The sequence below is a fragment of the Zalophus californianus genome, chromosome 11 (assembly GCF_009762305.2).
Source record: "Zalophus californianus isolate mZalCal1 chromosome 11, mZalCal1.pri.v2, whole genome shotgun sequence".
In the NCBI taxonomy this organism is placed as follows: domain Eukaryota; kingdom Metazoa; phylum Chordata; class Mammalia; order Carnivora; family Otariidae; genus Zalophus; species Zalophus californianus.
Window position 1 is genome coordinate 105,417,970 of NC_045605.1, and position 25,944 is coordinate 105,443,913.

General features: G+C 58.7%; 2 protein-coding genes across 2 annotated transcripts in view; one reads left to right on the plus strand and one right to left on the minus strand.

Annotated features, from left to right (window-relative positions):
• MACROD1 (mono-ADP ribosylhydrolase 1) overlaps positions 1-25,944 on the minus strand; it is a 146,971-nt gene that overhangs the window by 87,688 nt on the left and 33,339 nt on the right.
• On the plus strand, positions 5,434-20,666 carry FLRT1 (fibronectin leucine rich transmembrane protein 1). The gene is made up of 2 exons (XM_027579324.2): positions 5,434-6,202; positions 15,020-20,666. The coding sequence occupies exon 2, from the start codon at positions 15,069-15,071 to the stop codon at positions 17,091-17,093; it is 2,025 nt and encodes a 674-aa protein (XP_027435125.1). The 5' UTR covers positions 5,434-6,202; positions 15,020-15,068; the 3' UTR covers positions 17,094-20,666.

A 25,944-nucleotide genomic window follows, 5' to 3' on the forward strand; every position in this document is an offset into this window, starting at 1 on the left:
TTCAGCCCACACACGGGGAGGGAGAGAGGGAGGGAGGGAGGGCGGGACATCCCATGGAGGAAGTCCCACGTCTTCTCTCCGAGGAGCTGTCCCAGAAGAGCAGCCCCCTGGAGCTGGCTTCTCTGCTCTGGGCACTGCCTGCCCCCCGACCGGCCTCACCCCCCTTCCCCAGGGGTCTGTCTGCGAGGGTGGGTGCTGGCAGCAGTCTAGGCCTGCTGGCCACGCAGCAAGGGCTCCTGCAGCTGTCCACAGACTGGCTCCCACTCCTGCACCCACACCCATCCACCAAAGTCTGGGTTTTGTCAGGAAGCGGTTTAATTAGCAGAGTGGAGGCTTGGGGTTCGCGCCGCGTATGCAGGCTCTCTCGCCTCCACCTCTTCTCACCTGCTATGGGGTGCCATGCTGCAGTGCCAAGCCTGGGGGCCAGAGTGAGTGAGAAGGGGGCAGGGTAGGGCCCTCTCTCAGTGCAGAGGGCGGAGCTGGAGCCTCCAAACACGCCTCCTGCAGCACCCAGATGCACTCCCCCCCCCCCACCCCGCTTAGGCAGGCTCCGAGTCCCACAACAGGCTGGCTGTGTGTGCATGGTGCTGCTCCAGTCCACCACCCTCTAGCAAGGAGCAGAAGAGGGCAGGAAGCCACTCAGCCTCCAGGCCTGTCTTCAGGGAGACTGCCTAGCCAGCCCCTTCCCCTGAACCCCACTGTTCCCTACTCCCAGCCCAGGCTCCCACCCCTGCTCCTGGGGACACTGTCCCAGCTTCTCACTGGGTCCCTCTCTCACCCCAGCACCTTCCAGCTCTCCACAAAGGTCTGGTCATGCCTCCCCCTGCCTGAGTACCTTCCCTGACTCCCCACTGCCCTTGGTATGAAGGCCGGGCCCCTCAGCAGAAGATTCAAAATTCCCCCACAGGCCAGAATCTCATCTCCCTCTTCAGCTCAGATCACTGCCTTCCACTAACTCAGAGCTTTGGGACACCAGCCTTCTCACCAGCCAGCCCTCCTACTCTGAGCCTTTGCATATGCTGTTCCCTTGCCCTGAAGTGCCCTTCCTGCCCCACCCCCTACTATGAAGTCTCTGTTATGGGAGCAGTCCATACTCCCAAGTGGGAAAGCTCTCCCTGCCCCGTGGCCCCGGCCCCCAGCCCTCTGCCCCCTGGAGAGAGGCACACAGCCGTAACAGCTCCCAGGTCCATGCGGCCACAAGAGAGGAGTGACCCACACACTGCGGTCACTGTGGGGGGAGAGGAACAGGCCCTGTGGATGGCCATCCTGGTGGGAGGAAGTCAGCAGCCACAGAACAAACTCTGGGTTTGAGTCACAAAGAGCCTTTTCATCTATACAGGTCGGATACAGATGCTGACCTCAGCCTGGAAGTCCCGAATAAAAGAAAACCCTGTGTCTCCTACCTTGCACCAGCTTTGACCTGCTTGCGATGATCTAAACTCTGCCCTCTGTGCCACAGGGCACCTCTGCCCGGGAAGGGGGGGAGGCAGGTGGTTTATTCATTTAAAATGCCACTTGACCTAAGTCACCAGCCATAAAGCCCACCTGGGTTTCCAGCAGCACATACCAGGCGTCTGATTAATGATACACACATAATAATCCATCCCTAAGAGCATAGGTTGAAATGAAGCAGGAGGGCTAATTGCTAATATAGGAATTAATATCAGCGAGAACAGATCCTCAGGGCAGCTGGGAACCGCAAAGCTGGAGAGTGTTTCCACTTCGGGGCGGGTGGGGGGAGCCCTGAGGTCCAAAGGAGTGGCCAGGGCTTCTAGGGAGAAGACAGGACAGGGAGGTGGTTGGGGGAGACCCAGCCACACCTGCCCCCCTCTAGCTTGCCACCGAGTTCACATGTGACTATCACGACGTGGGAGCCTGGGGAACCCCAGAACCACAGCACAGTGTTACCTCCCCATGAGGCTCCCCATGATCCACCCTCCCAGGCTGGGCAAGGCGGGCTATTTGCTCCCATAGGGCCCTGTGTGGGTCTCACACTGTGGCCCTCTGTAAACCAATGGCCTCCCCGCTGGACTTCGAGCTCCTGGAGGACAGGGGCTCCTCTTTGGATCCCGATGTCTTGTATGGTGCCAGAAGAATGACTGGACATAGTACATGTTTGCTGGAGGGAGGGAGAGAGGGAGGGAAGGGTGGATGGATGGACGGACGGATGGAGAGACAGATGAACAGACAGAAAGATGGACAGGTAGATGGATGGATAGAAGATGGAGGGAGGGGGCAGTGACAGATGCATGGATGGATGGACGGAAAGATGGACAGACGGATGGAAAGAGACAGGTAGATGGACAGAGAAATGGAGAGATGGGGAGAGGGAGGGCTTGATGCATGGATGGATGGACAGATGCATGATGGGTGAATGGACAGAGAGATGGATGAATAGAGAGATATGTAGATGATGGATAGATGGATGGATGATTGCACGAGAGGGCCTCAGGAAAACCCAGTTCCCTTGGGGCACTGGGCCCAGGGGCCACTGTGGGTTTGGTTGATCGGTGTGTTTCTGTTTTACTGAGACTCCATGTCATGCAGAGAGAGGGGAACTGGGCCAGGGTTCAAGGCCCTGGCTGTCATGCAGGTTGTGCAAGCTTGGACACATGCCCCCTTCTCAGTGCCATGGTCCTCCCTGCCCTAACAGCTGTACTGGATTGTCCCCAGGCTCAAGGGAGATGGCAAAGCAGAAATGACCTGGAAAAGGCAAAGGCGCATTGTCCCCCTGCAGACAGTATCTTGGTATGGGCAGATCCGGCCAAAGTGGAATGGTGTAGACATGTGGGATCGTGCACTTGGCTCTCTTTTCCCCTTTCAAATTTCTTTTAATACAATTATGATGTTATTATTTATAACAAAAAGTAAAACTGTAAGCATCTCAAGTACTTACAAATGGAAGCTTCTATTATGTTGACCCAAAAAATGGTTCGTTTGGCAGAGCAGAGACCTGGAGCCTGTGGGAGCAGGGAAGGCCACAGCGAGGGTTGGTGGGCAGAGATGTCCTGTAGGGGGCATACCTACGAGCTGGCCAAAGTGGCCTGGAGGTGGGGAGGGGGAGGGGGCTCCCGCAGCGGAACCCGTGGACTGAACAGGTTCATTTTATCCTAGCTCCGTTTGCCCACATAGAAGGTCCGCATGCCGCACTCTCTTTGCATTGTGTGGCCTCGGGCTTCTCGATCCAATTGCACACCCACTGGGGATGGTAGATGTTTGCCAGGAGGGCACATTTACATGTTTATTCCTGAGCCTTGTTTGGTTCAGTGAGCGCAGGTGACTACTAACAATCATCAGGAGGCACCCACACGTGGGAAGAGCTCCCACCTCCCAGGCACAGCCAGCCAGGCCCACCCCAGGATGGACAAAGTCAGACGGCCCCACCAAGAGCCTTGCTCAGACCCCAATTTTCTAAATGAGAAAGGAGAGTGGGGAGGTCACCGGGTGCATTTATGAAGCATCTACTGTGTGCAAGGCACTAAGCCAGGTAGTGGGGGATCTGCCTCAGACAAGCAGAGATAATCCCTTCCTTGAAGCAGGGAGACAACTCCTTTCAGGACACTATGGGTTTGTGTGCCCAGGCCCCCCAAGGAGGAGGGCCACCCGATGCAGGAGCGGGGGCAGTGTGGGGGAAGGGCCTGGAGCGAGCCCACTCGGGCATTCTGGGGCTGTGCTTTGTGGGATTCTAGAGGCTGCATAGGAGGACTGGGAAAAGGGTCCAGTGCTGTTGGATGGAGCCGCCCTCCTCGGTTCATAACTTCAAAAAGCAGTTCTTGGGCGGTTGCTCTCTGTCGTGGGGGATCAGCAGCCATGGCCGGCTGAGCCTCTGGGCTCCGAAGACGCTGCCACTATCCTCTTGAAATACGGAGGCCCCGCCACCTCCACTCCCACCCCCAGCAGTACAAAAACAATTTCCTCGCCCCGGCCAGGGAGGCAGATGACCTCATTGGACTGTTTCCATCTCTCGCTTTCATAGAGAAATTACAATTTATAATTGGATGAAATCACGCGGGGGTAATAGCAGTAAGAACCCGCGCCATAGCCCGGCAGTCACGCCTCGCGCAGGCACTGTCCCCGCCTCCCCTCCTACCCAACACCCCCCTCCGCCCCTGGAGGGGCTTCACCTGCCTACTGGCACCCTGGGTATATAGCAGGCCCTGGCCATGCCGGATGCATGGGGCTTGCTGTGTCTTGTACCCCCTTCCTTCTGGGGATGTCTGTCCTAACTCTCCTCCCCCACCCTCTGCACGTACCCTGGCAGCCCTGGCAGCCCCCACCAGCACTCCACCCTCGTCACCGGTGCGCCCCTGCCAGGCTGGGCGTCCAGTGTGTAGTGCACTCTGCCCCAGTCTGGGCTCTGGGCTTATGAAAACACGCACCCCTAAAGATCCTTGTTTTTATTTGTAACAGCCCCAGACAGCAAGCATTTCTCAAATCAGCCACCTTCGGCCCGACAAAGGAGAGTGCCCAGATGCAGCTGAGTCCATCTGGATCCGATTTCAAACCAGAGCTAACACTCTCAGATGTGTAATAAAAGCCCTTTTCCAAAGAGGGGCTCCTGCAGGGGGAATACGGACACCGGGGCACCGTGGGGCTTCAGCACGCCACGCTAATGAGAGGCAGTGAGAGGCGACTGGAGGGCTCGGGGTTTGTTTTGGATTCCGAGGACCAGCCAGCCCTGCCCCCCAGGTCCCCGGGGAAGGGGAGGATGGCCTTCGAGGGCACGAGGGGCGTGGAGCCCTGACCCTGGCCTAGGAAGTGGGGCGGTTGCAGGAGGGAGGCCAGGGACTCTGAGACCCAACTTCCCCGCTTCCCTGCTGCTCCTGCTTCCCACGGTGAAAGGCAGTGCTGCTTCTGGAAGCCAAGGCCGCGGTGGCCCAGTTGGATCCTTTGAATGACATTTCGAAAGAGGAGCAGGTGCTGGGGGAAAGCGGAGCCAGCCAGCGCGGGGCCAGGCAGGCAGCCCCTGTGCGGCCAGGAGCCCTCAGAACTTTGCTTCTCTTTCTGGTCCTTCCATCCCCAGCAAAAGGAAACTGGGGAGCTTTGAGGAGGGTGCTCTGCACAGCCCCCTGTTTGTTGTCTGGATTTGAGAAGAGAAGGGAGATGATGGGGAGTCATCCCCGCCCCCTCCCGGCTCCCTGGAGAGTGGCGTTCAAGAACGCAGGTTCCAGGGGCAGGGGAGGAGAGGGGGCCTGCAGCCCAGGCCGCCCGTCCCTGGGTGGCTCCTAATTTCCCTGGGCTTAATCATTTGTATTGTGTTTTGGCAGGTGAGGAGGCAGGGAGTGGGTGAGCAGAACTCCTTTTTGGACAGACAAGCCCAGAGGGTGAAGCAGGAATAACTCGCCCCTCCCCCCCACCTCCCCAGCAAGAAAACCTTCTCGACAAACAGGAGAAGCCAAGCAGGACTGAGCGCCGCCCCCCCCCCCATCTTTCCAAAGAGAGGCATGTGGGGCCTGACAGCTCAGCGGCGCATGTCAGCAGCTCCAGCCCCGCGGTGAACATCTGAACTCCTCAGCGGGGTAATGGACCCCCTCCTTCCCCCCCGGAGACACAGCCTGAGTGGCAGGAATACCGAGTCTTTGGAGAGTGGCTCCCTCTCAGCTCTGTCACGCAAGGCCGCTCTCTGCACCGGAGCCCATTCTACCAAGTGACTTAAAGGGATTAAAAAAAAAAAAAAAAAAAACTTGGTGAAGAAAAGGGGGTAAAAGCCACGCAGAAGCCTTTCAGAGGAGGTGGCGGCCGACAGACAAAGGGGCAAAAGTTGAAAGAGGACAGCGAGAGGCCACCGTGGCAGGATGGACGCCGGGCTCTAGGGCATGCCTGGGGAGCAGGGGCCCAGAACACCCTCGGGCAGCACACGGGAGTCCTGGGGCTGCAGGGGGTGCCTCCACAGGCCCCTCATGCACGCCCCTCACTCCGGGGAGAGAGGCCAGCAGCGCCTGGAGCCTATGGGACAGAGCATGCTACTCCAGCCCTGCAGCCAAGTCTGAGCGCGAGGAGCCCTGCAGAGCAGAGAACGGGGGGTCCTGCCCGCTCCCCGGGGTGCCCCTAGCTCCACGCAACACCCCAGCTCTGTGGCCTGCACCTGCGTGCCTGGGCCGTGGGGTCAGAATGTGAGTGTGTCCGGGCCCACCTCAACCGGAAGCATCCAGAACAGAGACCCCGGCCAGACCCAGCAGGCTCCGGGGCTGCAGCTCAGGAGGTAAGGCAGTTGCAAAGGGGCTCTGGGTGGCTCAGGAAGGCCCAGTGGCTCCTCATGCCTGAGACAGCTGGGACCTGCTCTCTTTCCAGCTGGGTTGCATTGGGGCGTCACAGAGCTCCCCAGGTCTGCAGCTCCCCCACCCACCCACCCCCACAGCCAGTCAGGCAACCAGCAGTTTCTGCTTGCCAAGGGAGAGGTCTTTTGCTACCTGGTGGCCATGCTCTACCCCAGGGTGGATGGGACCAGGGTATAAGGCTTTTCCAGAGTAAACTGCTGCCCCACGATGGGAACCCTGCTGCTCCAGAGCGGGGGTCCTACTTTGAGCCCCTCTGAGTTCTGCCCGAAGGGGGCAGTCGTGAGGCCTTGGGGGAGGCAGGACCTTTGGTGACACTGGCCATGGCACCTGCTGCCCTCCCACGGGGAGAGAGTCTCTCTGTCCAGGCCCGCCCCTGCCCTGGCCGGGAGGACCAAGGGTAGGGCTGAGCCAAAGCCACCACCCAAGACCTTGCCCCTGCTGGCCCTTGGGCATCACTGTTCTGGCTTCCAGTCCAGCCCCTCTGCTGGTGAGAGTGGCATGCTGGGGGCCCAGGGATGGGCAGTAAGTGTCCCAAGATCACACCGCAGGCCCTAGTGCCCCTCGTCCTCACTCGAGCTGCGCAACTGCCAGGGCTGGGCAGGTGGAGAGCTGGGTCCTCCCTGGGGGCCGGGAGTGGCCCCACTCTTCCCGGCTCCCCAGAGGCCAGGAGGGAGGGCTCGTGCCTCCCCAAACACAAATCCCAGGCAACTTCCAGCGGCGGTGCCCAGGGCAGGGCAGGGAAGCCCCAATTCATTACCAAGATGGAAAATGACACTTCTCTGCACGTTTCCCCAGGAGAGGGGCTGATTTATGACTGCACCAGGGCCCGGACATTCGTCAGCGCGGTGCGACGCACATGCCGTCTGCGGGGGCATTAATAGCCGTGTTATTAGCCACTGGCGTGAAAGATGCCCTGCGGATCGGCTATTTGCTGTTATTTATTATAAAGGCGCGCCAGCCCAGCAGCGGGGCCGACAGGCATCACGATCGCAGGGAGCCCACGCTCGGCCCCTGCCCACCTGGCCTCCCCTCCCTCATCCCTACCACGCGTCACCCACTGCCCCGTCATTTGTCCCTATTCACCTCCCAGCCCCTAGGAGGGGTTGGGGGGCAATTCCTGGGGCCCACGGCCACTCCCCAGGCCTGCACCCCTAATATTTATGGAGAACCTGCTCAGTGCGGGGCTCTGCCTCTGGTGAGCTGTGGAGCCTCCTTCCATCCCAAGGCAGAAAAGCAAAGAGAGCCAAACTAGGGGAGCCAGGCAGACAGGAGTTGGTGCCCTGTCCCTCCTGTTGTGAGCAGTGTGACCCTGGGCACATCCCTTTCCCTCCCTGAACATGATCCCCTTTGTGCGCTCGGTGTGCAGGCCAGCTGGAGAGGAGAGGGGGGTCGCAGAGGACCCAGCATGCAGCAGGCCCCTCCCTGGCCAGCTACTGCCACTAATGGGCCCCACCCCATCGGGCTGGAGGGGTCTGCAGACCTGCAGGTGGGGGAGGCAGCCCCCACGAGTCCCTGTGTGAGTTAGACACTGTGCACCACCACCCTCCCTGTGCCAGTCCTCTGGGAAAGGGTTTGAGAGTTCAGTGCCGAGGCCAGAGCAGGTGGCAGGGGGGGAAGGGTGCCCACGGCTGCTGGGCCAATCCCTTCTGCTCTCTGGGCCTCACTTTTTCCTCCCCTGTGAAAGGCAGATAATCTCCAAGGTCCCGTGACTCCCCAGTTCCGGAGTCCTGAGGGTGGGGTCCACCCTCGTGTGTCTCTGTGGGCCATCCCTAGGCATGTGAGGCTGGCCTGGAGGTAGACCTGTGGTCGGGCAGTGCCAGGCCAGCCTCCCGGTGTCAGATGAGACGAGAAGGGGGCAGCCAGAGGTCTTCCTCGGGTTTCTCCCTCTGGGGCTGGGCAGGGCCCCCGGGGCAGCTGAGAGGGCAGGGAAGAGCACTGGACAGCGAGTCCAAGGCCTGGGTCTGTGTCTGGCTCCTCCACCACCAGCGGCACAATTCAGACCAGTCCGTCGCTCTTCCTCTCTGGGCTGTGGTGCTGAGGGTGCCTGGGTGGTTATCCCTTCCCAGGCTGGGGCTAAAGGGGGGCCAGCCTCCCTCTTCTCTCCCACTGCCTGTTTCTAGGTTTCAGATTGGAGGGCCTGCCTTTTGGCGTCTTCATTCCTTCATTCACCAGATGCTTATGAGCACTCCCATGCCAGGCTCTCTGCTAGGCTGGTGAACGGGACAGAACATATCCTGGCGTAGGGGAGTTTACATTCTAGTGGGAATTCAAGGAGCAGGGCCTGCATGTGGGGGATGCTGCACACGGGGGGGGGGGGCCACCCCCAGCCTGCTTCCGGCCAGCTCTCAGCCTTTGCTTCATGATCAATAAACATCACCATCCCCAGTCTCTCCTGGTCACCCTGTTCCTCTCTCTCCGCTCCTGGCTGCCCCCATCCTGCTGACTGCTGAGAGACCACCAGCACTGACCCTACAAACCCCGGGGTCCCCTCCCCCTGCCCCCTCCCTTCCTTCCTTCTGCCCTCCTCCCCGAATGAAGGCCCTCAAGCCTCTCTTCTACCTTCTGAAACTCCCCTGCCCTCTGCTTTTTCCTTCGCCAAAGGAATGAAGCCTCAGTCTAGGCAGCTTTACTAAAAAATGCACGGAGACAGACAGAAATATCAGGTGCAGGAATATCTTATTAAATAACGTGGGGAGAGAGGGAGAAACAAAATTACACGTGTCTCCTTTCATCCCCCCACCCCCCTCCCGGCCCTGAATTGTTTAATATCGAACACTGTTATCAATATAATTAACCTCCTAAGACACAATTTTAAAGTCTTGTTTTTTAAAGGGATTTGCCTTCTCTGAAGTTCAGGACATCCCGCCGCCCGGCACCGCCCAGGCAGCCTACGCGGTGAGGTGAACCCGAGGTACATTTTTAGTGGATTTGCATACCTGTCTGCAATTACCACTGGTGATAACCGCTGATGCATAATGCATGCAGCACGAAATTAGAAAAATAATTAACTTTAGGTTTTAAAAGAATCCCCTACCACCACCACCACCCCCACCCCCGGCCCTGCTCCCCCTTCTACTACAAGTTATCAATGGTACCAGCTGATGAGAGCTGGGGCAGAGTCATGCGGGCAGGCTCGGAAGGGCCTTGTGGGTCAGGGCAGCCGGCCCCCTGCCCGAAGGAGGTGACTCCGGTGGGCTTAGACCGGCCTGGGCCTGAACTAGGGCTTGGAAAAGGCCCGCTCACCCAGAAGTCCCAGGATCTCCCCCTGGGCCCGCAGTTCCCATCTGGACCTGCCCTGGAGCGCAGCCTACTGCTAAGATGGGCATGGTCCCCTGTTGTATAGGGCACTCTGCATCAGGCCCTCTGCTCAGGCTTGAAAACAGCCGTAGCTTATCCTCACAAGGGCCAGGGAGGTGGGTCATTTGGGGTCCCATCTTACAGAGGAAGGCCTGAGACCTGAGGCCACCCTCAGTAGGTGGAGCCGGGGACTGAGCCCAGGCAGGCCCTGGGGGGAGGGGGGGCCCTCATTAATTTAAACAAAGGTCTGCTGAGGACTCATCACAGATGTGGAGTGATCTAGCCTTGGTGAAGCTCCCGGCCTGGCAGGGGAGAACACAGCTCCTTCTGGGGCCAGCGTCTCCTGCTTTACCCCCTCGGGGCTGAGCAACTGCTTCTGTCCCTAGCCTGCCCTGTCTGTACACCTTGCTCCTGCCTCGGGCCCTTCCGGGAAAGACCTGGGGGCCTGGCAAGGCTTAGGGAAAACACAATGAACTCCTGTTGTTGAAGAGATGGACCAGAGGGGGCATAGAAAAGGGGAGGGCGAGGGGCTCCCTGGCTCCGTCGTTTCGGAAGCTCCGCCAAGACAGGTGAGCAGCCTGAGTGGGTCATAGGAACACCTCGGGGTCCCTCCCCGGGATGAGATGGAACAGGTCTTCTTTCTCAAACCACCCGGTCCTGTGCTGGGCACTCTGCACAACCCCTCTCTTGTCGTCCCCTCAGGACAGTGGGGTTCCCAGCAGCACGTTACAGATGAGGAAGCTGAGGCCCAGGGACGTGTCGCTGCAGGACACACAGCTGGGGACTAGTGAGGCCAGATTCGAACCTAGCTTTGTTGTCCCCTCCCTGATTCTAGTTCACGTGCCTCCTTCTTGGGGTCAGCACCATGTGGAATTCTCTGATTCCTAAAGTGGGGGCTGAGACCGTGCCTGGCACTTCGGGGGACCCAGCGTCAGGACATCCCCACATGAGCTGCCCTCACTAACCAACAGGAAGGAAGGCTGGCGCTTGGGGGCAGGAGTAGGCCTGCCCTGCCTTCCCTCTCCCGCCTGGGACCTCCAGCTCCTTCCAGAAACACACTCAGCCCCCTGGTGTGCTCACATCTAACTGTGCCCTGAGAACCTGCAGCAGTACCATCTCCTGTCCGGCATGCCAGGGCCTGTGCTGGGCCTTCCGTCCTGAAGCTGCCCCCTGCGTGTTACCCTCCCTCCAGCCTCCCGCCTCCCAAGGGGACCCCCCCCCCGGAAGTCCCTGGGCCTCTGGCAGCCCCAGCGTAATGGGATTTGGGGAAGACACCAGGCCGGGGGTCTCCAACAGGGAAGCGCCTCCATCCAGTTGGCAGATAAACATCTCCCACCGGTGAAGCGGGTCAGCTTTGCAGAGAGGGGGTCAGGGAAAGCTTCACGGAGGGGGCTCTATACGCTGAGGTCTTGGGGAGGAGCAGAAATTGGCCCGGCAATGGCAGGAGCAGGGGAGGGTGTGTTGGTGTCCGAGGATCAGGAACAGCACGGAGCAGAGGCCCAGAGGGAGCAGCACAAGGGAGGTCAGGGCCTTCAGGAACCAGGGCTGGGCTGCAGCTGAGAATTCCAGGGGGACCGAGGCAAGAGCTGAGCTGTGGGGTCCAGCCACTCACACCCCCTCCCTGGGCCTGGACAGCTCCCCATGAGAAAGAGGCTGGCGCAGCCTGGGGTCACAACAGGAGGGCCCCACCGTAGGATCAGTGTGTCCACCGTAGCTTGGGGCGTGGGGCTGAGGATGCACAAGTGAAGGCGGAGGGGGCCCAGCATCACAGCGATTGACAAGGAGTCCCTTTTGGGAGCCTGGACGTGGCAGAGCCCCAAGAATGATGCCCCGGGTCCCCCGCTGGCGAATGGGGGTCTGTATCCATCCAGCCGGAGCCACCTCCCTGCTCCCTCCCCCGGCCCCCCAGGGAAGGATCCTGCTGTCAGTCACGGAGCCGGCAGGTCCTGACTCCCATCATGCTGAAGTCTGCGGTATCTGCACAACAAGTGACCCCGCAGAAGACGGGCGATTTACCGGGTTTAATTTGATGGCCACACAAACTGTCAAACACACAACAAAGGAATAAAAAGGCCACCTGGCACCCGGGCAGTTAAAGGCTCCTCCAGGCAGGCATGCTTTCTTCCTCCCCACCCCCAGGCCCTGCCCTGCGCCACAGCCTTGGGGAAGGGGCGGCAAGGGGAAGCTCAGCAAAGATGGATGAGGCCTGCAGACAGGGGAAGGGAAAGGCCTTGGGTCCCGGCCTCCCAACTGCTTCTCGGTTATCCATCAGGCATCTCTGAAAGGGGCAATTTAGACACTGTTATGATGCCAGGGCCTCTGGAGGCTGAGGGCTGTGGCCATGAGCTGAGCCGGCACCGGGGACTGATGTCTGTGCCAGAGAACGTGGTGGCTGGCCTTGGCTTTGGCCTTCACAAGGCTGCCCCCCTGCTCAGGGCACCGCCCAAACGGCCAAGCTGAAGGGGCCACCTGCATCCCACGTGCCAGGTCTCAGCTGCTGACAGGTCAAGGAAGGTGTGTGTCCTCTGGCCAGATGCTGGCGCCCTGGATAGAGGGACTCAGACTTGACCTCTGAGACTGAGGCAAGGTGGCCTTTGAGGAGGCCTGGGCCTTCCTGTCCCCCACACCTGCCCTAGTCCTGCCTCTTTTCTCCTAAGCATCTTGAGACTGGACATGCAGGCTCCATAACCCTCGTGTGTGTGACAGGCTGGCACAGGTACAAACATGCGTCTGCATAGGGGGTGGGGCGAGACCCGGCTGGCCGGTCCCCCTTGTGCCTGGGTTTATCCCTGTCCTCTGAAGGCGGGCATGTCCCGGTCTATGTAGCAGCCCCGTTTTGAGCCCGTCCTCCTGCAGAGTTCGGGCCATGGCCCTCCTCAGTCCTGGCTGTGATGAGAGGTGAGAGAATCAGTGGTCAGGTAAGGGCCAGGCAGCCTGGGATGCCCACGCCCCAGCCAGATTTTACAGGGTGACTCTCGCTGACACTGAGGGAAGGAGGGCTGACCAGCCTGGTGCAGGGCTCTGCAGTGGGGGTAGGAGGGCGGGAGTGTGTCAGGGCATGTGGGTAGGGGAAACAAAGCTGACGGCTAACTCCGCCGCGAGCAAGCTCAAGTGCAGGACACAAAGACCCACTCCGGGTCCCGCAGGGACGGGGTGTGAGTGGGCTCAGGACCCAGAGGCTGGGCTGGGAGACGAGCTCAAGGAAGCAGCCAGGAATAAGCAGGCAGTGGCCTTAGTCCCTCAGGCCAGCGGGTGCTCACAGAAGGGGGCCTAAGCTGGCTCCAGAAGCCCAGAATGTTGGGCAGGGTCTCAGCAGTCCCCCTTTCTCCTGGCTTTCCACGAGGCCTTGTCCCCTCTGGCTCCGTGCACAGGCCCCATGCACCCTTCCCCTTTGCCCTCACTTGCTTCTAGCCAGCTTTCCTCCGCCAGCCCCTGAGCTGCCTTGGGTCCACCTCATGGATAAAAGTTCATGCCTCTTACAGGCCCCGAGCGAGGCTAGGGCGTTAACCATGGGCAAAGCCTGAGCTTGCTCCAGGAGGCCCTGGGGCTGCCGAGGCTGTCTGTCCAGAGGCCCCAGTAAATGCAAATAGGGTATGAGTGTGTAGAGGGGAGTGACTGTAGGCATTCCTGCCTTGCGCAGCACCTTGGGTGGTCGCTGATGCTAAGCCACACCAGGCCTCCACAGCCCACGGTCCCTGCCCTTGAGTACCTAAAATTTAGTCGGGGACATTAAAACACTAACCGCCCAACAGTGCAACCCACAGCTCACAAAGATGGGCACGAGATGGGGCACCACGAGCCTAGTGGCCAAGATTCTGGCCTCCCCACCACTCCTCAAGTGTCTTGAGTGCATTAATGCCTCGGAGCCTCAGTTTTCTCTTCTGTTAAGTGGGAAGAAGAAGGGCATTGACATCAGGTTTGCTGGAAGGGTTAAATGACCTAAATGCTCATGAAGCTCTAGGAGCATCATAGCGTGAGCTACTATCCCACCAGAATGGGATCCCAAGTGGCTAGAACATGGGCTGGGACGTGGGGGGTGCTCCACAAAGATCTGCTAAGCGGCTAGATGGACAGATGCATGGATGGGTGGATGGGTAGGTGGAAGACTAGCAGAGGAGGGGACATGTGAAGAGCAGTTTGCTAGATGGAGGGGAGCGGTTCCAGGATAGAGGGGGACAGACAAGGGAGAAGGTTTGACATTGGTTGAGAAATAGAGATGGTCAGTCCCCAGGGCCTGAGAGTGAGGTCCCCACTGGGACTCGTTCGGTGACCAGATCCCGATTCTGCTCTGCACGCCGGGCTGGGCTGGCTTCAGGCTGGGGCCTCAGCTCAGACTCGGGGAGGCAAGGATTGTGTCCCACCGTTGAAAAGCCTTCGTGAACCTAGAGTTACGTGGCAGACCTTTGCCGGCGGCATGAAGACACCTCCCCAACTGAGGTTGAAAGATCATTTCTCTTTAATTGATTTTTTACCACTATGAACAGCAAAATAATAGGAAAAAAATCTACTGCAATTTTTCCATTTGTGAAAACCGAAATTACACCTTGCAGCTGATTCCCTCAGTGTGGACCCCTCCCTCCTTTTATTCATGTAATTTCTTCAAATGCTAGAAAACAGATAAAATTTTTTTTTTCAAAATAGCTGAAAGTTTCGTGATTTGGGAAGGGGGTAAGGTGTAGAATAATCTCCCACACGACATGGAATGCGGAGCTAGGGAGGGCACCTCGGATATAAAGGGTTTTCTGTAAATACACAAGAAAGCGATCCCGTTGACACCTCATTCTTCTGTCTATAAAATGCATGAGTGGCAAATGGGATGTGTTTTAACACCAGACAATGAAGCTCCTCGCCCTCCATTGCTCACCAGTGGCAACCCGGCGGCTTCTTTTCTGCGGGTTCTACTGACATCCCTCCCCCCCCAACCCCTTGTGAGCTCACAGCCCTCACAGAAACAAGCTTCTCCTTCAGACCCTGGGTATGAGCCAGATAGGGATGCGAGTTTCCGTTCCCGTGAGAAATGGTGGCTCTGAATCCATAAAACACACCTTAAATCCATCCCATCAGCACTGACCAGCCACTTTTAGCATTAGCCATAAAGACTGGCTTAGGGTGAAGTCTCGAAAGAAGAAACAAACCGCGGCGTGGCTCTCGCTAAATGAACCTCACCCGCGGCTCGAAATCACCGTCCGGGAAGGCGGACTGCGGCCGCCTAATTCACAGACATCTTTTTGCTCCTGATGAGATTTCACGTTAGCCAGATGTCGTTAGAGTCTGACCTCGGCCCAAGGGATCACCCGTGAAGTCAGGCTGGCCCAGGAAGGGCCGCAGGGCGTGCGCCTGGAGGCTTGACCTCTGCCCCGCCACGACCCCGTGGCAACCCTGCGGCGGCAGGCGGGTGGGCGCCAGGACTCGCTCTCACCACACGTGTCTTATGCTCCTTGCAGGTGTTGAGGCTCCAAATCAGGCGGGGCCCGGCGCCCCCAGCCATCCACCATGGTGGTGGCATACCCCACTGCCGCCGCCGCCACCACACCTGCTGCCACCGTCACGGCCACCGTCGTGATGACCACGGCCACCATGGACCTGCGGGACTGGCTTTTCCTCTGCTACGGGCTCATTGCCTTCCTGACGGAGGTCATCGACAGCACCACCTGTCCCTCGGTATGCCGCTGTGACAACAGCTTCATCTACTGCAATGACCGGGGACTCACCTCCATCCCCGCTGACATCCCTGATGACGCCACCACCCTCTACCTGCAGAACAACCGGATCAACAACGCCGGCATCCCCCAGGACCTCAAGACCAAGGTCAACGTGCAGGTCATCTACCTGTACGAGAACGACCTGGACGAGTTCCCGGTCAACCTGCCCCGCTCCCTGCGGGAGCTCCACCTGCAGGACAACAACGTGCGCACCATCGCCAGGGACTCGCTGGCCCGCATCCCGCTGCTGGAGAAGCTGCACCTGGACGACAACTCCGTGTCCACCGTCAGCATCGAGGAGGACGCCTTTGCCGACAGCAAGCAGCTCAAGCTGCTCTTCCTGAGCCGGAACCACCTGAGCAGCATCCCCTCGGGGCTGCCCCGCACGCTGGAGGAGCTGCGGCTGGATGACAACCGCATCTCCACCATCCCGCTGCACGCCTTCAAGGGCCTCAACAGCCTCCGGCGCCTCGTGCTCGACGGCAACCTGCTAGCCAACCAGCGCATCGCTGATGACACGTTCAGCCGCCTGCAGAACCTCACCGAGCTCTCGCTGGTGCGCAACTCCCTGGCTGCCCCGCCCCTCAACCTGCCCAGCGCCCACCTGCAGAAGCTGTACCTGCAGGACAATGCCATCAGCCACATCCCCTACAACACGCTGGCCAAGATGCGCGAACTGGAGCGCCTGGACCTGTCCAACAACAACCTCACCACGCTGCCCCGCGGTCTGTTCGACGACCTGGAGAACCTGGCCCAGCTCCTGCTGCGCAACAACCCCTGGTTCTGCGGCTGTAACCTTATGTGGCTGCGCGACTGGGTGAAGGCGCGGGCGGCCGTGGTCAATGTGCGGGGCCTCATGTGCCAGGGTCCCGAGAAGGTCCGGGGCATGGCCATCAAGGACATCACCAGCGAGATGGACGAGTGCTTTGAGACGGGCTCACAGGGAGGCGCGTCCGACGCTGCTGCCAAGACCACGGCCAGCAACCATGCCTCTGCCACCACACCCCAGGGCTCACTCTTCACCCTCAAGGCCAAGAGGCCGGGGCTGCGCCTCCCTGACTCCAGCCTCGACTACCCCATGGCCACGGGCGATGGCGCCAAGACCCTGGTCATCCACGTGAAGCCCCTGACGGCGGACTCGATCCGCATCACATGGAAGGCCACGCTCCCCGCCTCCTCTTTCCGGCTCAGCTGGCTACGCCTGGGCCACAGCCCAGCCGTGGGCTCCATCACAGAGACACTGGTGCAGGGGGACAAGACGGAGTACCTGCTGACGGCTTTGGAGCCCAAGTCCACCTATATCATCTGCATGGTCACCATGGAGACTGGCAACACTTACGTGGCCGACGAGACGCCCGTGTGCGCCAAGGCCGAGACGGCAGACAGCTACAGCCCCACCACCACACTTAACCAGGAGCAGAGCGCAGACCCCATGGGGGGCCTGCCCCTGGCGGGCATCATCGGTGGTGCCGTGGCCCTCGTCTTCCTCTTCCTGGTCCTGGGGGCCATCTGCTGGTACGTGCACCGGGCCGGTGAGCTGCTGACCCGGGACCGGGCCTACAATCGGGGCAATCGGAAAAAGGACGACTACATGGAGTCCGGGACCAAGAAGGATAACTCCATCCTGGAAATCCGAGGCCCTGGGCTGCAGATGTTGCCCATCAACCCTTACCACGCCAAAGAGGAGTACGTGGTCCACACCATCTTCCCCTCCAATGGCAGCAGCCTCTGTAAGGGCACGCACACCATTGGTTACGGCACCACACGGGGCTACCGGGATGGTGGCATCCCCGACATAGACTACACCTACACATGATACCAGCCACACGGGCCGCCTCCGCCCCAGCTCCTGCCGCCCCCCCCCTGGCCTGGCGACAACGTGGCTCTGCCCAGCCTGCTGCCATCCCATAGAGCAAGGAGAAGGAATTCCACGAGGACTTTCCCAGCAGAAAGCAAAGTTTGGGAACGGTTGACGATTTTATAGAACACAACAGTGGAAAAAAAAGATTTTTTTTTAAAGAATAGAAAATAGGAGGGGGATTTGACGTTGCTGAAGACATAATTTATACCAAATTATGCCAGTTGGGAAAGGAAGGACTAAAAATAATATTGCAGGAAGGGTTGGGTCAGGGTTTTTTTTTTTTTTTTTTTTTTCCTGAACTGGAAAGATACTACCTGTCTGTGTGCGCCTCACGCTCTGTTCAAGGCCGTCACAAAAGAACCGTCAGAGAGAACAGCCAACACGCGAAGCCCCAACGCAGCTCTTGCTGCCGGCTCCTCGCTAGTGACAACGACATGATGGAAGGTTTTCAGGCTCTTCACAAAGGAGAAGGGGAAGAAAAGATCTTTTTGCTATGGAGAAACTGTCCTGAAACCTCTTGCCTGGTTCTTTCCATAACATTTCCCTTACAGATTTGCAGAAAGAGCACGTCTTTCACTGCATTCTTTGAACAATGGTGTAGTCAATTAAAAAGCAAACTTTCTTTTTCCTATACCGAAACCCTCTCCAGTTCCGTGCACCACGCTCCATGGAAGCCCCCTGGGGGAGCTGTGGTTTCCCAGCCAAGCGGAGGTGCATCTATCTACCTGTCAATCTCTGTGTCGTGTCTCTCAATACAGATGGGTAGATAGAGCCTCATATCCGGTCCTTACTACTTCTTGGGTCAGTTCGTACAATTTCCTGAGACAATAGAGTCACGAAAACGTTGCTTTCTCCTAGAAATCATTGAGTAAGTAGACAAAGCGTGTTGGGGGTGGGAGTCGGGAGGGGGAACAATGCTGTTCCTAAAGGCGGAGGTGTATCTGTCCCAGTCGGGTGGCCAGGGAGACCCCGGGCAAGGGGCACCCTCAGTTCAACCCTATCTCAGGTTGGCCAGAGCTGGTCGGCACTCTTTTCTGATACAGAGAAAAGCGTTCTTTGATGGCCGGTGTGCTCGTCTCTCCCCCCTGCCGTCCCCCCCAAGATGCAGATGCAGTCACCTCAACAGCGACTTTCTCTTTCCTCTGTGCTGTGTGCTTCCTCCTGGGACAGGTAATTGGTGCAGGGACTTTTTTTTTTTTTTTTTTTATGAGCTGATTAGACCTAATGGTTTCCATGGCTGCTCAAACAAAGCCCAGAAAAAGACGTGAACATTCTCAGAAGAGCCCTGGGAGACAGCAGCCCCCCGAACGCAGAGCACTCGGCCGCACCCACCCCTGGCACTCTGCTCTGGAGAGGGAAGACCAGACCTCCAGAAATGCCAGCTCCAAAAGGGTACTGACCGGGGCCCTTGGAAGAATTCAGTTTTTATTTCCTCCCCCCGGCCCCCGGAACCTGGGTTGCCATCATTTATCAACTGGCAGTGCGGTCTGGTGAGCCATGAGATTAAAACGGTAATGAAAGGATGACAGCCAAGCTGGAGTGAAGGCGGAGCGGCGTCCGGGGTTCTGCGGTCTCCCGTGCCCTGGCCCTCAGGAAGCTCGGGCCACCACCTGTTAACATGCCCCTGGTGCTGTGCTGGGGAAGAGCCATGTCGGAGGAGAGACACTGGCCCGAGGGCAGGGGAGACTGGGGAGGTGTCTGGCTCCAGGTGCTGGCGGTTTCAAAAGGCCTCAACTGCACTGACAAAAGCCAAGGGCAGGAAGAAGATGCTGACCGGCAGTCACGGGGCTGCCGGGGCTGGCCACTCACTGGTCGTGAAAAGATGTGACTGGCCCCCTCAGTGAAGAGGCAGGGGTTGAAAGGAATGGTCACAAGAGCCGTGTGAGTCGGGTGGAGGAGAGGTACGGCCCCCTCCCTCGCCAGGCTGGAGGGAGGGTCTCGCTCTCGCCCCACGATGGGGAGTCCGGCTCCCCAGGCCCAGGGAGAGGCGCAGGGCATGGACACACTCCACTCGAAACTAAGCCTCCCCACCCTTTGGCCCATTTGAATCATTTTCTCACACAATGAGATCAAGAGAGAGATTTTTCCAAGCCTTAATTTCATGTCTCTGTGAAGGTCGCCCTCCCTTTGGCCTCAAGTGCCCCTGACACAGGCTGTTCGGGCAGCTCGGGGAGGAGCAGAGGGTGCGCGCAGATGTAGGGCATTGGCTCAGGAAGAGGGGGAAGGGACAGAAGCCCGAGGTCCCTGCTGTTTCAGAAGTGAGGTCCCCTCCCTCATGGCACCACTCATGCCTTCTGCCGGTGTCCCAGGCCCTGGCCTTGCCACGGCACCCCAGTCCCCACTGCCAACATGCTTGGGCCCCCAATCTTACTCTGGGGCCTCCTTTCCCCTCAACCACACCAGGAGGAGGTCAAATCATGCCCTTTGAGGTTAGGAAGGCATTTGGAGAACAGCAAGTGGCCCTGGAGTCAGTGAGGTCAGAAAGGCCTGCAGGCCTGGGTGATCAGCTTCCCTCCCCCCCAGCACAAAGCAGGCCCGGGCACACCTGGGCCTGAGGACACGCGGGTCTCCTGCTCCCCGGGGGCTCAGGCAGGGGCTCACCGAGGGCTCACTGCAGGCGTCCTCCTGCCCTGTGAGTGCTGAGGACGGTGGAGACTCGCCAGCCGGGCCCTGGGGTCTGCTCTCACCTTCCCGCCCCTCAGCATCAGACATCCTCCCGGAGTCCTTTCTGAGAGCGAGCTCCCAAATGTCTGCCGCCTCACAGCTCCCCAAGCCAAGGAGGGGGCCTGAAGCCAGGCCTACTCCGAAGCCCTGTCCCTTCCTGGTCCAACTCCTCTGAGTGTCCTCATAACACAAGGAGAGAGATGCTGCAGGACTGCCCAGCCTCCCCCAGCCCCTAGCAGTGCCTGAGGACACAGGGCCCGGGAAGACAAGCCCAGGGCCCAGGCTACCACTTCTGTCTAGAATCTCCCCTCTGTGGGCGGCCGACCTGACCCTTGCAGCCTCTAACTAGCCAGAACAACCTCATTGGCCTCAGCGTTGATGAGTGTATTCTGTGGCATTTATAGCAGGTTTTAAGTTTTTTTATAAAAAGAGCCCATGACACTTCTTTGGTTAAGTGGTTTACCCTTCGTGGTAATTAGATGTAGTGATTAGAATCTCTTTTCTATTACATGGCAATTTTCCTTTAAATTTTCCCTAAAAAAAATAAAATAAATAAAATAAAAAAAGGGGGGGGAAGGCGAGGCAAGAGAGGAGGCAGCAGGGCCAGGCGAGTCATTTGCATTTTGCGAATGAGGCCTCTTGTAAGCTCAGCTCAGGCGTGGGGCCCAACGTATGGAATGCTTAAGAGATTACTAAGAATAAAATCTATTAATTAGTCATACTCAATTCTGCAGACATGATGTGCATCAAAAGCTTCTTTTCTTCCCTTTTCTCCTTCCCCTTTCCTGTGGCCTCCCTGAGGAAGCCTCCATCTTCTCTAAATTGCCTCCAGCTTCCTGGGCCACCGCCACAGGAACATGGCAGCCGTGTGGCTGACTGGAGGGCCTCCCCACCCAGGGCCGGGATGCCAGGTTTGGGGGCAGGAGGTGGGGCACTGGTCCCTTCTGGCTCTGAGTGACACTGGCGGGGGGGGGGGACAGCAGCTAGGAAGATGGTGGTGGCTGGGGGAGGGGGGCAGGCTTCCCCACCCAGAGCCCAAGACTCATGCCTGCCTTGTGCCTCTTCTCCCTCCCTCCTCCTCCTTCCCCTAGGGGTCCAGGGAGGCCAACCAGGAGCAGAAAGTGAGGAGGGGTCAGGGAGGGTTTGCAGAGAGGTAGAGGGAAAGCGTGTTTTGTAAATCCACAGCCTTTGTTTCCCCTTCTGCAAAGTGGAGGGTGGGCTGCGACAGGAGTAGGGCTTCACCCAGAAAAGCTGGGTGCTCCAAAGGCCAAGTAAGGGCTCCTCCCTTCCACCAATTCTGGAAGGTTCTAGTTGATCCACAGCAGGTGACAGAGGCCCAGAGTGGGAGGGACAGGCCAGGTGAAGATCCCTGCAGGATCTGAGGTGACTGATGGGCCTGGAGAAGTGCCAGGCAGCATGCCCAGGACACCTGAGCCTCCCTCCTTCACCTGCTTGGAGCCAAGGCAGGAGAGGAGGTCAACCCCCGCCCCCACCCCACCAACGACAGTCCAAGTCCCAAAGCCAACCCACTCCACTCCGGAAATCTGCTTCCTGCCGAACACACCAGGGAGGAGGACGGGGCTTCTGAGCCTCGCACTTATGAAAAATACAACAAGGAAAATTGGATGCGGCAGACAGGGAGCAATGGAGCTAGGGAGGCAACCAGGAGAGAGCTGGGGCGTTTGCTGGAAAGAGGGGTCTTGGGGTGCGCAGTAGCCTGCGCACCCCAAGGACTGGACCTGCTCTCAGGGCCAGGAACACAGCCAGGGGCAGCTGTGGGCATGCTGTGCGCCCCTGTCCCCTCCCTGCGCTCGGATCAGTGCAGGTGATGGGCGGAGGCCTGGCGCTGCATTGGCGCCAGGGTGAGTGCTAACAAGCAATTCACAGCCCTGCACAGGCCTTCCAGAAGGCAGACAGAGGAGGCATCTTTTTTCTTAAGGAGGGATAAAAAGTCTCAAAAATGCAAATCATTACCGTTTACAACCAAGCGAGTCTGCTAAATTGATTAGAAGAGATTAAACTCCTTGGAGGTGAAGGGAAAGGGGGATTTTTCGCATTTTATGAACCTGCCCCCAGTGGCAATGGGCAAAGCAGGGATTTTCCAGCCTGGCTCACAGGCTGCCCCTGCACAGTCCCAGGAGGAGCTGGGGGTCTGCGAGGGCTGACACCACACTGGCCAGAGCGCTCAGAAACAGGCTGGGCTGGACAGAGCCTGGGCTCAAGCACTGCTCAGGGAAAGCAGTTCTGTCTCGGTCGCCTGCCTTATGCTCGGGCCTCTGGGACAGGGTGGGCTGCATGGCCCACACAGGTCATTCAGAAGCCGTCCTAGCCCCCAGCAGAGACTCCACCCCTGCCTCCAGATTCTGTCTGCCTTCAGGGGTGAAAAGCGAGCTGAAGTAGCTAGTCTAGTTACTTAGAGAGTAAGACTCAAGAGCCGTGCGCTTTTCTGCTTCCTTTCTGTCCCAGGGTAGGTCTGTAATTCATTCCCTGCGGCCAGGGAAGGGGAGCGGGGCCAACGGGAAAGGGAAAACTGAAGGTCAGGGAAGAGACACTCAGCCAGCAGAGGAATGAGACAGTGAGCTCTCTGTCACTGGGAGCACTCGAGCACTTGACGGGGACATGGGCAGATATTTTCCTCCCTGAGCCAAGGCCTGGTTCTTGGACTAGAAGGCCCTGGTTTCCATCCTTCCTTTATCATTCCCCAGGACCCCATAAGGAACATATCAAGAGATGTTTACTGTGCTACTCGAAATGACCAGGTCGGGGCCATCCCCGCAGCCGGGCCGCCCAGCCCTGTGCTACCAGAGATGCTGCAAAATTCCCATCCTCAGTGTCCAAGAGGCACGGGGAGAGGAAGTACAGACATGCTCACTCCATCTTGGAGTCTGGACCTGGAGGGTGGAGGGTGGAGGGTGACCCACCTACTGCGGCTGGTCCCAGGCTGCTCCCCTGGTCCTGTTCTGCAAGCCAGGGGGGCCCCTGCCCCACTGTGCGCCCTCCGCTGTCCCACCACGGGCTCCCTTCCCCCACGCAGCACGCTCAGCGCTGCTGGCTTCCTCCACCCTGCCCAGCCAGGTTGACGGCTGCCTGGGGCATTTTTCACTCTGTGTTTTTAAGCATTTACCATTTCTTTTGAAATGGTCCAAGTAGTTGCCTGAAATATCCACACTTGCTTCTTTAAAAACACAAGAAGATTCCCTTGGCTCTTGAGTCCCCCCTCCCCCGCCCCTGCCTCCCTTCACTCCCCCCACCTCTGCATTTTTAATATATTGTTTCCTCTTGTTTTGGAAATTCTCTTGTTGCTGCTTCTCACCCTAAGTGGGGGTGCAGGTGTGCCCCAAACCCCCGATGCTGCGGGGGCCAAGCCAGCCCTTTCTCCATGTTACCCCTGAAGACACTGTGCAGGGAGCCGACCTTCAGTCTTGGGGAGGCTCCTGCCCTGCCAGAGAGCCTGGCAGGCCCTGGGCTTTCTGAGACCACTGTCACCGCCCCCTCCTGCTCCGTTACTAAAATGCCTGGCTTGTGCTGGGAGCGCAGTGTGGCCATGCTGAGGGCATGTGGCACCCTGTGGAGGCCTGACCAGGCCCCCACTTCCTAGCAAAATGAGCCCCTCAGGCATTTGTGACCACAGGGTGCCCTGGCCCCTGTCTTTCCCACACTTACCCACGCCACCCCCCACCCCCACCTGAAAACCCAAAAGCCGGAGTCTGGGGAGTCCTTGCAGAAAGGTCCTGGCTGTCACCACCCCTAAATCTCTTTTATGGCCATCAGGGTGAGCGGCTGCGCTGGCGAGATGCCAGGTCCCCATGCTCCTCTGTGCCGGGTCACTGAGGCCCAGCACAGAGCCTGGCACACAGGGGTGCTCCGTCCTCTCTTCTCAGAGCTTCCCTTTGCGTCCTGTCCTCCCCATTTGCTGTCTGCCCCCTTGGACTCAGTGCAAAGGGCCCAGGCGGACATGTTGGCAACGGCCCTCCTCCCATCCTGCACCTGCCTTGCTGGCAGCCTGCGCAGGGAGGCGCCCCTCTCAGCGGCTTTTCCTCCCAGAAGCATCTCACTCTGCTGTCCCTTGGACCCACGGATCACCAGCTGTGAGCCTGAGGGGGGAATCTGGCCACTGGGCGAGCTCTAACAGCCAGCCTGGGTGACTCAGTTTCCTTTCTCCGAGCGGAGCCTCACGTGGGTGACGAGGAGGGCAGAGACCTGGGTGTCCCACCTTGTCTGATGCTCCCGTCCGGACACCCTGCCCGCCCCCAAGCCACCCGCCTGGAGGAACTAACCAGGCTTTCTCCTCGAGACAGAGAAACCAATGCAACTGGAGTCCGACAATCAAAGCTGAAGCAGACACGGGGCTGCCGCGCTCACCTCCCTGGAGCTGGGCCGTCCAGGGCACCTCTCCCCCGCCCCATGCAGGGCACGTGTTTGTAGATGTCCTACCCCCCAACTCTGGCTGGTCCAGTTTTCGGAAGGTTCTGGATACCCAGGAGGAAGACACACAACCCTGAAACTGGCCTTAGGTTTTTGGTTTGTTTTTTTTTTACCCAACCCAGCTGAGAAACCCACCCTGGAGTCCAGGGCCGGGCGCCAGGCTGCAGCATGGGGGGATTCTTTGGATGGAGGGCCCTGGTGCCTTCCAGCTCATAAAGAGATGCTGAGAGCCGTGGGGAGGAAGCCAAATAGCCCAGCCTTGGAGGTTTTTCATCGGAGAGGGAGAGAGATGGCATTGAAGGCTGGGGGAGGCTGCAGGGTCGTGAACACAGGCGAGCCGGGGTTCTGGCGCCGTTGCGTGGAGCGGCCGGTGGGAGCGGACGCGTGCTAATTATGAATGTCACCAGGCAGGTGTGAACAGGGAGATGGAGGAAAAAAGTAAACTAAAAGAAACCCCACGCCTCAGCATGGCAGAGTGAATGTTTTCTAAGAGCCATCGACAGCAATTCCCTCTCCTGATATTAAAAGGTTGTTTGTATCTCATTTGCCATTATGAAGATTTCTGGAGCCACCCGGGCGCTTCACTCTGTGGGATCCATTCCCAGGGGTCAGAGGAGGAGGAGGCCAGGGAGGGATCCGTGGCCGCCCCGGAGGATGGGACAGGAGGCAGGGTTCCTGGCCACACGAGGGCCCAGGGGGGCGGGGGCGTGACCGAGGCCCCTTCTGCCTTCCTGCCACCAGCCTGAGCTTCGGCTGCTGAGCCCCCGCTTTCCTCACCTGCAGAACCGGCCCCCGGAGGCCACGCGGCCACCCGCTCCTCGTCTCTTCTCCTCTTTCTCCGAAGGGTAAAGCGATCTCGGGGGGTCTGAATGACAGGACTCCGTGCACTGCTGCCATCCAAGACCCGGGCCCGCCTGCCTCACTCCCAACCCCGCCCCCAGACGGGTTTTCGGGAAAACGAGACACACAAACACCCACCACGACAACAACACAAACCAAAGTGCAATGCGAACCGCCCTTTGGCCTCCTGCCTGTAGGTGCCTTGAAACTTCAATGTTGAGATGAATGTGATTAACTATTTGGTCCTTTTTTTCTGTTTGTCTGTTTTCATATAAAATGTCCAAGTCCACTTTCCTTGTCCTTTCTTGAAATAAATAGAAAGATTTAACTTTTACAGTCATCTCGGCTGCTGACTCGGCTTGGGGTCCGGCATCCCAGGGGCCAGGCGTCTGCAGCCCCTCCCCAGGCCCCCGCCCAAAGGTTCAGCTCCGCTCTGGGGGTCCCCCCAGCACAGAGTGGTGGCCAGGCGGGATGGAGACTCTGGGGTAAGTTCCCCGGGGCACGATCAGGATCAGAATCATGAATCTGCAGCAGGACAAAGGGACCTCTGACCCCATCCCATAGGCCCTGGGAAGGTGGACAGCCAACTGAAGGCCGACTCCAAAATGGCTGGGTGTTAATGGGAGCCGTGGGTTATCCCGTATGAGCTCTGGCCGCCATGTGGGCACCTAGGTAAGGCTGGAACTGGACGGGCGCTGTTCCTCCACCTGGCGAACACGGGCCTGGGTTCCTCCCCACCCACCCAGACGCCCCTTGTCCCCGAGATGCACCCCCACATTCACAACTCTCCAACCTTACGTGAGATCTCATATCCCAACGGGAGAGAAAGGGGGGAAAGCTGATTTTCCATGAGAACAATAGCAGTTTCTGCTAAATT